The sequence below is a fragment of the Castor canadensis genome, chromosome 8 (genome assembly GCF_047511655.1).
Source record: "Castor canadensis chromosome 8, mCasCan1.hap1v2, whole genome shotgun sequence".
NCBI lineage: Eukaryota > Metazoa > Chordata > Mammalia > Rodentia > Castoridae > Castor > Castor canadensis.
In genome coordinates, this window is record NC_133393.1 from 23,897,482 (window position 1) to 23,911,991 (window position 14,510).

General features: G+C 45.7%; 1 protein-coding gene across 3 annotated transcripts; it reads right to left on the reverse strand.

Annotated features, from left to right (window-relative positions):
* Positions 1-676: 676 nt before the first annotated feature.
* Positions 677-14,276, reverse strand: LOC109679586 (butyrophilin-like protein 1). Of its 3 annotated transcripts, none has more exons than XM_074082487.1 (10): positions 14,254-14,276; positions 12,117-12,209; positions 9,944-10,291; positions 7,728-8,009; positions 7,415-7,615; positions 7,113-7,133; positions 6,993-7,019; positions 5,699-5,725; positions 2,719-2,745; positions 677-2,307 (listed from the first exon to the last, which is right to left on the reverse strand). In XM_074082487.1, exons 2-10 carry the CDS (start codon positions 12,199-12,201, stop codon positions 1,640-1,642), a joined length of 1,686 nt encoding a protein of 561 aa, XP_073938588.1. In that variant the 5' UTR covers positions 12,202-12,209; positions 14,254-14,276; the 3' UTR covers positions 677-1,639. The 3 variants fall into 3 exon arrangements, with proteins under 3 accessions (XP_073938588.1, XP_073938587.1, XP_073938586.1); XM_074082486.1 differs by lacking the exon at positions 14,254-14,276 and adding an exon at positions 13,400-13,878; XM_074082485.1 differs by lacking the exon at positions 14,254-14,276 and adding an exon at positions 12,504-12,547.
* Between the last annotated feature and the right edge of the window lie 234 nt (positions 14,277-14,510).

Consider the following 14,510-nt stretch of genomic DNA (forward strand, 5'->3'; position numbering starts at 1 on the left):
CCAAAGACATGGTTCAAGAGGTAGAACAAGGCCCTGAGTTCAAAACCCAATGCCACTCAAAAAAATGCATAAATTCCATATATAGAGAGGAGATACTACTTCATGGGCTAAAGCAGAAGAGATAAGGAAGAAAAATGTGGGAGAGGGTCCCTAGCAAGACTGAGAGGCAGAATTCATTAGGGATTATTATTATTATTGGCACTATAACCAATCGAAGGTTGAAAGGGATCTGTAATATTCTAATTAAATGATATCTTTTCTCTCCTTCTCAACACCTACAGAACAATTTTGACACCAAATATGTGGGGATTTCCACATCAAATAATTCTCCAATCTATGAAGATATCAGGGGGGTGGGGGGTCCTCTGATTTGTTTCTCCTTTTGTTTTGTGGTATTGGGATTTGAATCAAAGCCACGTGCTTGCTAGGCAAGTACTCCACCAAGTGAGCCACACACCCAGCCTCAATTTTACTTCAATTAAGCAATTAGCATGGACTCCAAGGATTAAGGGTTCAGTCCTACAAGTCTGCCCCTATCACTTCGATGCTAATCACACGTGGGTCTTTAGGTTGCCCACATACACTTTTCATGGACTACATATAAGCCAGAAGTTCCCAAGATTCTTTTTCAGGTTGGCTGATTTCCTAGCACGGCTCACAAAACCAAGGGAGACGCTTTATTTACTAACCAGTTTATTTTAAAAGATATTGCAAAGGATGTAAACAAATAGCCAGTGAAGATGTACACAGGGTGAGTCCAGAGAGTCTCAAGCACAGGAATACAGAGTCCCCATGGAGCTTGAGGGGTGCCACCCTCCTGACACATGGATATATTCTTGATCACCAACCAGAAGCTTCCTGAAACACATCCTTTAGCAGTTTTGTAGAGATTTTACTGTGTAGGCACATTAATTAAAGCATCAGACATTAGTGATTAATTAACTTACCTCAAGCCAGATTAGCTCCCCTGTTCCAACCCTCTAATCACAAGATCAGTTTCCCTGGTAACCTGCCCTCATCTGCAGGTTTCCTAGGGCTTTCCAAAAGTCACCTCATTAACATAAACTCAGATGTGTTTGAAAGGGGCTAGTAGGAATTACACTTTCTCACTGGTTACAAAAATTTTCTGAATTCTGGAAAAATATGCTCCATTCATCCCCCACAAAAAAAGAATTATTTTAAATATTGCATCATCATCCATTTCCATGGAAATTTTTGGATGACAAACTTTAGTCATCAGACAATGCAAACAGGGATCAGCTGAAACCTCCAGGTCCCTTAGCACACGTCAAGGAGGACAAAGTGAGGTCCCCTTTGGTGTACACTGCACTTCAGCCCTCTCAGCCCCTTTCACACCAAATACTACAAAAACCCTATGTAACATCTTTTAATACCATAAGAAAAATGACTTCCCATACTTAAAGTCAGCCTTCTCTAAACCAGTTCAAAAAGTCAGCTTTTATCTTCTGCTGTCTTAACACAAGGAAAAAGCAACAAGTCTCATACCCACACACCCAGGACTGTGAACAAGAAGGAACAGGACAAGGCTGCTGGGCCACTCATCACAGGGGCTTTTTGCCACAGGGAACCTGCAGCCCCACAGAGAGCCACAGTGAGGTGTCAGGGAGAGGGATAAATCCTATGAGGACACAGCTTCGGGGTGACAGGGGAGTAGTGGAGATTCAACCCCTGAGGGATCCACAGCAACACCAGAGCCTGAGCTGAAACCTTCCTCTGAGGGACTCAGAGTCTCCTCCAAAGAAGGAGAATTGTCAACAGGCACAGGGAGCCTCTCAGAACCACTCACCATGGAGCAGATGGACACAGACACATCTCCAGACCGAAAACTGAAGTATGGAAAGAGAGTCCCACAGAATGAAACCCCAGAGAAGGAGAAAATGTGGGACCCATCAGTCATGTTATAGAAGGAGACATCACCTTCACTGTAATCCAGGAAAACCCCCACCCTGCAGGGATCCTGCCTAAGGGATAAGGGAGTCCTAGATTCCATACAGGCACAATATCCATCTTCAAACCGCCCCACAAGCCAAAACCCCTTCTCCGGGCACTCTCTGTACCAGCCTTGCCTTTCTGCATCCTCCCTACAGACCCCCAGAGTCCACAGACTGCTGTTCACATTTTCAATCACCACCTCCCAGTGACACAGTCCTGATGTGATGCCCTCAAGGCCCAGCACACTGAAGAGGCCATAAGGATTTCTATAGTTATCCTTCCAAGTCAAGCGTGTCTTTTCAGGAGAGATGGCACGGTCTGAGTAAGCAGAATCTGGATCCAGTATGACAGACCCTGCAGAGAGAGTTATCAATCATGCAAGGTCCCTCCTGACCCAAATGAGGTGCACAGTTACCCCACCACGCCTCCAACCAATTAGGCTGTCTTGGGGAGGGATAAGCCCTTAATATGACAAAAGACACTTGTGACTCAAACCAAAGACCTCCATGCAGAAAAATGGATCAGAAGTCTGATTTGAGTGTTAATATGTCACAAGAGCTGAATTATTGCACAGAACAAAGGGGATCTAACTCTATCTCCTTAAAAGTATCCCAGGTAACCAGTCCAAGCTTTGCAACAATTACCTCTGCCACCCCCAACTCTATTGAAGGTGCCAGCATCTGTATCACCACACAGAACTTAAGGAGCGGTCAGAACCATGGAGGAAGCAGGAGGAGTACCCAGAAAGAACATGAAATCACTCACATGCCTGGAACATTTCCTTCCTCCAATCTACAAGAGAATCACATATTTTGTATCAGGGATTTGCAGAGACTGTGCATATCTGGGTCAGCACCCAATCTTTTGAAACAAAGAAATGGAGGAGTGACAGAGGAAAATGTGTTTGAAAACATTCAACTAATGTATTTATTTATTTCTCTCTGGTTTTTTTGGTTATACTTGGATTTGAACTCAGGGCCTATTCCTGGAACTACTCCATCAACCTTTTTTGCGAAGGTTTTTTTTTTTTTTTTCAAGATAGGGTCTCACAAACTAATTGCCTAGGCTGGCTTAGAACCAAGATCCTCCTGATCTCTGCCTCCTGCTAGCTAGGATTACAGCCATGATGTCTGGCTGATGTACTAATTTCTTGAACACACACACACTGCTGCAGCCATAGCCTTCCACAAAGACTAGGCAATAAAGCTTAACAACTCTGGATTGAGATAAAATATCGACAACAACAAGAAAGTCAATGCCCAGATTTCTCTACCACACCCCCGATCAGATATTTAAGACCCTTGGATTGGTGTGTATTAAGAAGTGGCAAGTCCCATCTGGACACTAGGGAATGTATTTGTCCCCTTCCCCTGATCCTCAGTTGAAGGCCATGGTCCAGGTACCTTTTACTTGTTGCAAAATTGGTACACCATGTGGCATCTTCCTCTTGACCCACACATTCCCTGGTTCACTAGCTGTCTGGCCACCTGTCTGTCTCTCCCCATCTTAGCAGAGCCTGTGGGATTATCTTGGTCCTCAGCACTTCACATACAGGTGATAGGGAATCTCATGCTTTCTTCAGACACCTTCCCTTGTCAGTGCCCGATTCCATGTTGTATATGGCACCTAACCTTATGTGGACATTGAGGAGGGCTGTTCTGCCATACAGAATCACCACAGATTTAGTGGCTTAAATCTGAGTAAGTTTATTATCGTAGAACTCCGTCGGTTAGAAATCCAAGCAGGTGAGGACAAAGCTGCGTTCCTCTCGGGAGGTTACTGTCCAGTTTCTAGAAGCCATCTGCATTCCTTGTTCTGCAGGCCCATTGCTCCACCTTTAAACGAACCACTGCATGTCTGTGACCCTGGTTCTGCCTGTGATGGTTTCTGTTTGTGTGACTAGAGCCAAGAAAGTCTCTGCTTTCGTGGGTCCATGTAATTGGTTTAGGCTCACCTGGATAATCCAGGAAAATCTCTTCATTTCAATAACTTTAATCATAATCACATTTGTAAGTCCCCTTGCCACGTATTTAATATATTCATCCATTTGGAGCTTAGGACATGGACGTCGTTGGGGGCCTAGCATAGCAAGGTTTCTCCTAGAAGCTTTTTGGTGGATGCAAATGACTTGATCCAATATTTTTGGTGCTTCTACAAATATGGGAGTACTTTTCCACCCATCAGCCTTTCAAATGGGAAGAGAAGTCACTAGTGTCTGGCCTCTGAATGGATACATGCACCTCCCACTTTGAACTTCTTTTCCTCCAATCCTAGAAGCCTCTCCATTGCCTCCTAACTGGGCAAGATTTCTCTGATTCTGCATTCTGACTTCCAGTCACTCACGATTGACATTCATCCTCCACATTCACCTCAGCCAGATGTCATTCTTTCTCTAATCATGCTTTCAACTACCTACAAGTCCAGCTTGGGCAGTTCTTCATAAATTATTCGTAGGAAATTTTCATTTTATATCTCAAGAAACCCTAGTTTTCAGGACGGTTGTGTGGCTGGCAGTGTGGCTCAAGTGGTAGGCTTGAAGCCTTGGGCCCTCTCCTTTCTTTCTCATCTCCTATCTCCTCTCTCTTTGTGATGAGGTTTTTTTTCTGATTTGTTTCCCACGCTTACACAGGTTAATTTTTTTTTTGGAGGGGGGGAAGGGACTGGGGTTTGAACTCAGGGCTTCATACTTGCAAAGCAGGTGCTCTACCACTTGAGCCACACTTGCTGTCTATTTTTATGTGGTTATTTTGGAGATGGGGGTCTCACGACTTTTTGCCTCGACTAGCCTAGAACCATGATCTCCTGATATCAGCCTCTCAAATAGCTAGGATTATAGGCATAGGCCACCATACCTGGCACATCTATTTCTTTTTTTCTTTTTTTGTTTTTTTTTTTGTTTCTTTTTTACCAGGACTGGGGTTTAAACTCAGGGCCTACCATTTGAACCACTGAGTCAGCCACAGGTTAACAGTATTTACTCTTGCGTTTCTCCTTTTACACTCTTCACATATCCCACAAAATCCCAACAGCCAAACAAAACAAAATTCTAAAACTGGAGAAATTGGTTGTAAAATTTAAGTTACATTCCTATATCTGTAACACAAACAAAAACACAAAATGTTGCATACAATTTCAGGAGGATCACAGACTCTAAGACCAGGCCATAAACATCCAAGAGACTCTGGACCCCAGATTCAGAACACCTGCAAAGCACCTACTTGCTCGGCAATCATGGGTGCTTAGAGAGCAAATATAGATAGGACAATGAATCAGAGAATAACCAAAAAGAAAGAAGACCAGGAAGAAACAAGAACCTGGGACAAAAAGGTAAAAGGAATACAGAACCCAGGAACCTTTACAAAGGGGTGAGTCCTAAGCTGTCTAGTATAATGTCTGAAATCTTTAGAGACCAGCAACTCCTGATCTACACGGTCATTGCCCTGTTCTGTGTAGTCTCTCCTCACTACAGAACTCCCCACTGTCATTGCACCAACAGGAAGTTTCAGATGAACAAAGTATTTGCAGAGGGTATTGACAACCCTAACAATGACCTGCAATAGAAGAAGAACCCAGAATAGAGGCAGATCTGTGATCCAAAGAAGTCCCTGCAATCTTCTGACGAAGGATACAATAGTGACAAGAACAGTAGGGACACACATCCCATCTACAGTGGAGGCTACTGACAGAGAAGGAAACAGCAGAAGCTGGGGGAGGTAAGGTCAGAGGAGACATGAGAGTCACTGACCTGCGTATAGCTGGGCCTTCTTCCATGCTGAAAAAGAACACACCATGGTGAGAACTCAGCCAGAACAACCCTGTTCTCCACAGATCTACTGGCCTTTTCCTCCACTCTGTTCTAAAGGTGAGGCTATACCCAGGGTGAGGAAGACCAGAAAGGAGGTGGCCTCCTGCAACACAGAGACAGAAGGGTGTGATGGGGAATTCCCTGATCCACAGATCAGTTGGGCTGCCTTAAAGGCCAAGTTCACCACTGTCCCATTCCTATGTCATTTTGGGCTATCAAATAGTTGTCTGTTCCCCAAAACCCACAAAAATACATATTCTATCTTTATTAAGTTTTGCCTGTATGAATCAAGATTGTATACTATGTGTGAAAACATTTAGGGAATAAAACATAAGTACTTGCAGAATTATCAGAAAACTTTCATTGGGCCCTTTTTGGTAAAGATATACTTGGAAAATGACTGAAAAGGAGTGAGACAGACTCAGGACAAGGATGTAAGGTGAGTTCTGGACTAAAGTTCTCAGTCTTTCACAGGTAAAGTATTTCTGGAAATAAGCATCACGATGCCAGGGAGCACTCATCTCATCCAATCACATTCCCGTCCACCCTCAGTAGCCCAGTCCTCTGCCCCGCACTATGATCAGCACCTTTAGGAGCTGGAGAGAAGACCCGCCCAGGATAGTGATGGGCAAGAGAGGAAGGATAAAGTGAGGGTCAGACTCCTGAACTTAATGACCCCACTTTCTTTTACAGATCACCTAATGAATTCTCAGTATCTGTCTTTGTGTGTGTGTGTGTGTGGTACTGCAGCTTGAACTCTGGACCTTCACCTTGAAACACTCCACCAGCCCTTTTTTGTGATAGGATTTTTCAAGATAGGGTCTTACGAACTATATTGCCCAGGCTGGCTTCGAACCATGATCCTCCTGATCTCTGCCTCCTGAAGAGCTAGGATTACAGGTGTGAACACCAGTGCCCAGCCTCAGTATCTGTCTATTGAAGGCCAAAACATAAATGCATTAAAGGCTAAAAAAGCAGACAGGGATTGGAATAAAGCCCTGGATGCCTGACTGACTCCAAGGGTCACCATCCAACACAGGTCCCCCAACTCTGGGTGGGAAGCAGCAGCCAAAATCAAAGACAGCCCAAGGACCAGGGTCCCCACACATACCAGGTTCAATTACTGCCCCCAGGTAAAGAGGGCCATATTTATATGCCTATACAAAAACAAGGAGAGGAGACAACTGGTCATAGTTGAGATGAGAAACAAAGGAACAACAGGAGAGTCTCTTACCACCCAGGTACATTCTCTTCCTCTGACCTGAAAAGCAACACACAAGGAACAGGTGAGCTACAAAGCAGAATATCTGGGATTAGGGGGAGATAGGGGGTTAATAAGGGAAAGCTGGCTTACCACGTTGTGCCTGGAGTTCACCTGAAAAACAGTGAGAAACAGCATGATTTCCCTTCCCTGAGAAAAGGAGACACTTTTCCTGGAAAACACACAAAAACAGACTTTTCCCTCCTGGAAGTTCTAACTGCAGAACACCTGAGCCCCCAGAATCCCAGCTATCCTCTCTGGATATCCTCAGCCACCTGAGGGCCCAGAACTCAGGATCTCCCTGGAGTGCTGGACTCACAGACTATGGCCCTGCCAGCTTGTCCCTCTCAGCACCACCTCTGCGCTTGCCCAGCCTTGGCCCTGTCCCATCTTACCAATGGCTTTTTGCTCCTTCTCCTTTGTCTGCTGGTCCTCCTCCTTAGCCCTCTGCAGATCCACCTGTTCCTGATGCACCCGCACCTTTGTAGAATGTTCTCTTTTAAGAAAATAGCCAGCCCCAAAGAGTAGGAGTCCAAGCAAAGTCAAGCTCACAATGAAAGCTGGCTTCTCAGGAGAGGCCTGAGGGAAGAACGGCTCTGTGGCCCAGGAAAAGACTCATCAGGGAAACATCCCAGGACACCCAGCCTAACACACTTGGAAATGCCATTCTCTCCCTCAGCTCTGCTATGAGTGCAGAGCAGCACTGACCTGGGATGAAAATGGCCATGGCCTTCTCCTGGCCCAGGATGGGGTTGAGGATGGAGCAGGTCACATTCCCCACAGAGCTGTCTCTCACCACCAGAGTGGCCTCCACACTGAACAGCTCTTTAACATCTTGCCTATAGGCCTCAGAGAATGTCAGGAACTTCCTTCCACTGAGGCCTCTCCACTGCACCTGGGGCTTTGGGAACCACCCCGAGGCAGTGCACACCACTCGAACTCCATCTTCTTCTGGCCCTTGGATGTGCACTTCAGGAGCAGAGCCCATCCCTGTGGGAGAGAAGCTATGGGAGGCACCTGGAAACCACCTTGGGCTCAGGGACCCCAGAAGTGTCTCCACGCTGCACAACTCCAGTGAGAGCTTTTCACATTACATTCTGGGGATCTAGAGGAGGGTGTCCCCTGAAAGAAAGCAAGGTAGAGGTCCTAACACAGGGAGCAGGGGCAGAGAACACAGAGAGACTCTTAGCCCAACCATGAGGCCCAGCAGACAGAATTTGATCTTGGGGCTCTATCCCTGAACCAACAGTTCACAAACTCTCCTGGGACATCTGCTTCTACACCCACTGATCTCCATGTAAATCACTTCCAAAATTATTTTGAATGGCAACCCGGTGTCCTGAATTCCTTCTCTTATAGCCGCATCCTTGTGAGTTATCTCTACCAACTTCAAACTCAAAATTTTAAAACTGAATTCAAAATTTTTCCCTTTCTGTGATATATAGATTATTAAAAATAGCCCCAATTCTTCCTTCTTCATATCCTGGTTTCTTTTTTCTCCATACTTTACTGCTTTTACCTTCTATTTCTACCACTTGAGCATTCTGACAGATAGATGAGTAAACCCAGGCAATATTAGCCAAGTTCAGCCAAATTAGTTGAACTTCACTAATGTCTGAATTAAATAAGTGCTATAGTTGTAAGTCACTGAGATAGCAGCTGTGTGCAACATCATTACCACAGTATGAAACTGACATAAAATTACCAGTGTTCCTACTAATAAATTACAAATATCAAAAACCCTGGGAGTCTCTGAAGTCCCCTCTTCTCCTTCCAAACTCCATGACCCCAAGTCTACTCAGTTGAATCTGGCTTCTAAACCTCTCTCTCTCTCACCTTTCCTCTCCTACACCATAGCTGCCTGAGTTCAGGCAGTCATCCACTCTACCTAGTAACTGCATTCCTAGCCGCCTTCTTGCTCGCCTTTCTAGTCATCCTCCTCGAAGCTGCCAACATAAGCATCCCCAGAACTGCTCTGTGTAAAAGGTTCCTCAGCTCTGCATCCCAAACCACAACACACACACACACACACACACACACATATAGCCTTTGAAGATCTGAGCCTCCTCTCTGACCTCCTTCTCAATACTTCTCCCCAAATTCTACCACTTGTGTACCCCTATGGGCCCACATTCAGCCCCAAAGACTATTTGGTGAACTTCTAATAGCCCAGTCACCTGTTCTGTGTTCCCTGCTCTTTCAGACTCCACTTCATCAACCTCAAGGACCCCATGCACTCTTAGCTGCTGAGTTCTTGCACCAGGTCAAGTCTACTCCTAATTCTTGTCCTGATGTGAATGGGCAGTGTTAACCCAGGATCACCTCTTTATTTCACTATTGTCACTTCTTACATTCTCCCTCTCCTCCCAATAACCACGGTGGCCTCATTAGACCCAGAATACATCAGCCATGCTGCTGCCTCAAGGGATTAACACTGGTTGTTCTATCAACACAAAACTCTAGCCCCTGATGTCCACATGGTTAAATACCTACTTCCTTTGAGCCTTACTTAGATTATCACGAAGGCCTTGTGTGACCCCTATGTCAAACTGCAGCCTTCCTCACTCACCAGTCACATCCTTATACCCTTTCCTTGTTCTGCTTGGTCATTTTTCTTAAGTACCTTCTAACCTTCTAACATTGCCTACCACTTTATTTATTGTGATTTTTTTCTACCTCTGCCTCTAGAATGTAAACTCCACAGGACTGATACCTTTGCTTCACTGACATATTTCTGGTACCAGAACAAGGCCTACACATTTTGGGGGCTTCACATATAGTATTTGTATTACATAAATAATTATATAAGTGGAAGCAATAACTCTTCTCCATGTGTAAAATATCCAGCTGAATGACTTGATCCCCGAGGTCACTGACATATCCCAAGCACCCAGGGTCCCTAGAACAGAGATGAAGTAACCAACCTGCCACCTTCACTTCCAACTTGGCCTCTTCATAGAAGGCTCCCTTTTTGAAGAAGCAGGTGTATGTCCCATTATCAGAAACTCGGACCTTGTGGATCTTCACAGCAGCCTTTCCCTGGGTGAGGAAGTCCCTCACCAGTGAGGTCCTCCCTGCATACTCTGCCATCTGCTCCTCGTTCTGCTCCCGTTGGTTCTGATAGATGAACACTGCTTCTGAGAACTTTGTGCGGAACCACCTCAGCTCCATGTTCTCTACATTTGTGATTGGGGACACAGAGCAGGGCAGTGTGACATCCCCATCCAGCACTGCCACAAGAGGGTCTGAAGGACCAAGCACCAGGAACTCCTCTGTGAACACAGACATTGGAATGAGAAAGCTGAAGGACAAAGGACAAGGAGCTGAGAACACGCAGCATCAGGTAGGATGGCCAGGCAACCCTGGAGGCGGGGGCAGGTATAGAAGTGGGATGAAATGATCACCAGGCCTCATGAATTGAGCATCCATGACTGATTTGGGTGAGCTCTTCTGACCCTAAATGTACCTCAGAAATTATGACAGATATTCCCTCATCAGGCTGTGCTACTGTCCCCAAGCCCTTCCAGGAAGAACTATAATCTAGTAGTATTCAAGTGTGAGCACACACCTGATCAAAGGACACCTTGTAAAGTACAGATTACTGGGCCCCACCCCAGAGTGTCTGTTTCGGCAGGTCTAGGGGGTCCCACGAATGGGCATTTGAGAAGGTTCCCGGAGAAGTTGAAATTGTTGGTTAGGTACCACATTTTGAGAACCACAACTCTAATATGGCTTGTCAAGGCAAACCTGAAAACTGACCAATAAGCATACATACAGTCTAGGTTAGCAGTCTTTGATCATTCAACCACACTCAGAAAACTCCCCATTCTCAATCCTCCTTCACTGAATTACATATGAACTTTAAACCACAGAGTCAAATGGTACTTCTGTGAAAAACCTGCCCTCCTTCCTCACAGGAGCCCAATCACTCATGTTCACTCTAACCACTCAGTGCACTTGGTTCGCTGAAGACAGGTGGACAGGCCACAGCCTGCCTTCTCCTGCTATGGGCCTCCACAGATCTATTTCCACCCAGGACCTAGCCATAGTCACCACTCACCTGAAGGACAGTAGTAGACTAGGACCCCTGTTTGTTCTCTCTTAACTCCCATATTTGTGATCCTTTTAATACACAGGCTAAATAATGTCACTACTCTCCTCAAAGCCATGCCATTTCTTACCAGTCCACCTGGCAAGTATCCCAGGCCCAACAGGGTTTACCTCCACCATTATCACTCCAAACCCAACTCACACTTCTCTCCCCATGGCTCATTCTGCCCCCTCTGGCTCGCAATGCCTTCCTCTGCTGTCTCCACTCCCCAAGCACACTTCCAGCTCTGCACTGGCTGCTCCCTTCAGCTACCATCTTTGTCAGGAGGTCCTCACAGCAGTGTCACTCCCATCCTCCAATGACAGGCCTCCAGCTCACCAGCTCACTGAGCACTGCTTCCTGCCCAGACCAACATCTACACACCTGACTGCACGTATGCTACCCTACTTTATTTCCCACCACATTCGCCTAAGCCTGATTGGTTTGTTGCATTTATTTTTTCTGTCTCTTGCTAAGATGTAAGCTTTATAATGATGAAGAATCTCTACCTGAATTGTTCATAGGACAGACTGAAAATATAATCAATATTCTTTTAATATTTGCAAAATATAATGAATGAATGAAAAACAAAAAGCAAGAAAGCTGAAGATGAGGGAAAGGTGTTTTAAAATTTTTGATACTGATATTTGGCATTTTTAATCAACAAAACACTTGCCCTTGGACAACTGTCAAAATCCAATACACTTATTTTATGAATAAGTATCTCATCCACCTTTAACTGCTTTGGGGACATGGTCTGGTTTGATGGTCCAGGCTGACCCCAAACTCATGATCTTCCTGTCTCAACTTCCCAGATGCTGGGTTTATAGATGTATACCACCACACTCAACAAATCTTAATTTTTTAATTAAAATGTGTGGTAAGTTTGTGCCATAGTCTTTAAAGCCTGGAACTCCAAAAATCTCATCCATTCCTGACCAGCAAAGCACTTGTGGGCTCCTATTCACTGGAGGGAGACACAGGAAGAGAGATAGGGACATACTTACCAGTGGATGCCCAGGAGGGTAGCTGGATAAGGAGAAGCAGGGAAATGAGATGGAAGGGCAAGGAGGGCCTGCAGCAGTTCTCCATGATGTCAGCTGGGGAGAGAAACAAGGGAGTCAGACCAAGACCTACAAGCTGCAGGCAGATCTAGCCCAGAGCTCTGGCACCTCAGCAGGGAGAGCAGAGCTCAGGGTTTGGGTCAGCCCTTGCAGGAACAAAGCATTTCCTACTGACTGCTCATTCTAACAGGTACTGGGTCTTTCACAATCCTGACACTGACAAATTGCTCAGCTTGGGCTCCTCCATGCACTTTAGGGAAGACTGTGATGTTAGAGAACCACTCCTTCCCTTCCCAGCCCAGTCCCAACCACAGTGCACCCCTGCTCTACCCAGAAAACCAGACCCTTCCTTTCTTGACACCTTCAGCCTCACAGTAATGCCATGCCTCATCTTTCCATTATTTACACAATACGTGTGACCCCAGAACAAAGGGCCCACACCCAGACCCCACCCCATGAAGGGCATGCCAGCTACTGCTTGCCTGTTGTGCTAATTGTGGTTGGTCTTCTTTGGACAGTGTCAGAGACAGACACATCTTCAAGGGCATCAGTACCCTGCCCTCCATTTTTGTAGAGCAGTTCCCCTGAACTTGAATTCTAGCCCAGTCTCTGCTATGAGCTAAGGACATCTTTCGCTTGAAAGATACCAAGCACTTCACATGAGAGAGAGAGAGAGAGAGAGAGAGAGAGATTAATCCTTGTGCTCTCTGTCTTTGTGGAAGATTTCCATATGATAGGTACAGAACCCTTGTTGGAGACATTGCTGCAGAGAAGAAACATGAGCCCTTATCTGCCCTAAAATATGCTATTTGGAAGGAAGGGGAAGGTAACCTACAGTCCTAGGAAGGAAAGATTATGGGAACAACACTAGGGCTGCCTTCCAGGCTCAGACACTGTTCATGTGATCCTCTCGTCATCAGTTTCCTTAGCTACACAATGGGCATATTAATAGCAGCTCCATCCCAATATTATATTGAGGATAACATAATTTTATATTTGTAGTCACGATAAAATTAGATTGGGTCCTGCTCCTAGGAACTGCTACAGAAATATCCTTAAAACAAGAAATAATCCTCATGAGGTTTCCTAGATCTCTCAAGAGCAAGATAGTTCCACATGCCTGCTCCAATAACTGCTTTTGTCTCCAGCATTCTCAGCATCCTCCTGCCTCCAGCTGGGCCTGGTGTCTTCCTCTTGGCCCACTTGTGTCTTCAAAGCCAACTTACCTGCTCCTCTTTGCTCCCAGTTTTGAAAGGCTGTCACTTCCTAAAGCGTCTCTTAACACAGTAGCTGGAGAAACTTCAGTCCCAGAGAACCCAGCCGAACCCAAATCTTCCCTCAGAGTTTCACCTGCCCTGAGCAGCTCTCACAGAGCCAACCCCTGCTTCCAAACCCAGTGTGGCTCAGCATTCCACATATGAGAGTAAAATGGTTCCCAGGAGAGTGGAGAAGTTGCCCTGGCATCTACAGAGACTCTCACACAGGTGACCCACTAAGCCCTCCCAACAAGAACATCTCCTCTCTGTCTCTTTCCACCATCAAAATTGAAAGCTTGCAAAAGCAGCCTGGGCAGCATGTGTGCCCTGCCCTGTGGACATTGCTCCCTTTATCAGGAAGAAAGCAGCTGCAGCAGAGCAGCAAAAATTTCCCCAAAGCAGAAAACTCCAGAAAAACTCTATTTAGAGGTGAAATGTCACCACTACCCCCTAATGCCACCACCAACCCCTGCCCACAGGAGAGAATTCCCAAGTCCAAGAGACCTCAGGGAAATGTCATGAAAAGACATAAAAAAGGAAAACAAAATATTATTGACTTAGTAACATTGATTTTACTTGTAGCCATTCATTGTCAAGATGGCAAACAAAGATGAAGTTTGAGGTCCGTCATCCAGTTACTTCAATCCAGTAACTTCCTAGTTGAAGAAGTGGGTAGATCCTTCTGGGAAACAGACCCTGCTCCCTGTCCCCAACCCTCCAGCACACCCCACACAGCTCCATATATTTCAAAGTGAGCATAAGTCAGAAAGGGACTTTGGACTCCAGATATCTCAGTTATTTCATGGCCACAAACCTTATCTCACCTGAATCCCAGCCCTTTGCCCTTCACCCTGGAAGGAGAAAGTGAGAGACAACAATAAATCACAGGTCACATTTTCTTTGAGAACACAGCAGGACTTGAAAACCACTGGCCGAGGACATCGAATATGGACGCTGTCCTCCCCCAGCCCATTAAGATCACCTCCACAAATGATTTTTCTTGACAACATAAGTGATCCTAATGAGCTGGGTGCCAATGGCTCATGCCTGTAATCCTAGTCACTCAGGAGGATCATGTTTC

What these genes read in the sequence shown, in the direction of transcription:
- LOC109679586 (XM_074082487.1), bottom strand. Translation starts at nt 12,201, where the DNA reads ATGGAGAACTGCTGCAGGCCCTCCTTGCCCTTCCATCTCATTTCCCTG. An exon ending in GAAGAGAATGTACCTGGGTG is followed by an intron (nt 5,726 to 6,992) that starts GTAAGAGACTCT and finishes GTTCTTTTTCAG; the next exon opens with CATGGAAGAAGGCCCAGCTA. An exon ending in GAAGGCCCAGCTATACGCAG is followed by an intron (nt 2,746 to 5,698) that starts GTCAGTGACTCT and finishes ATTCTCTTGTAG; the next exon opens with ATTGGAGGAAGGAAATGTTC.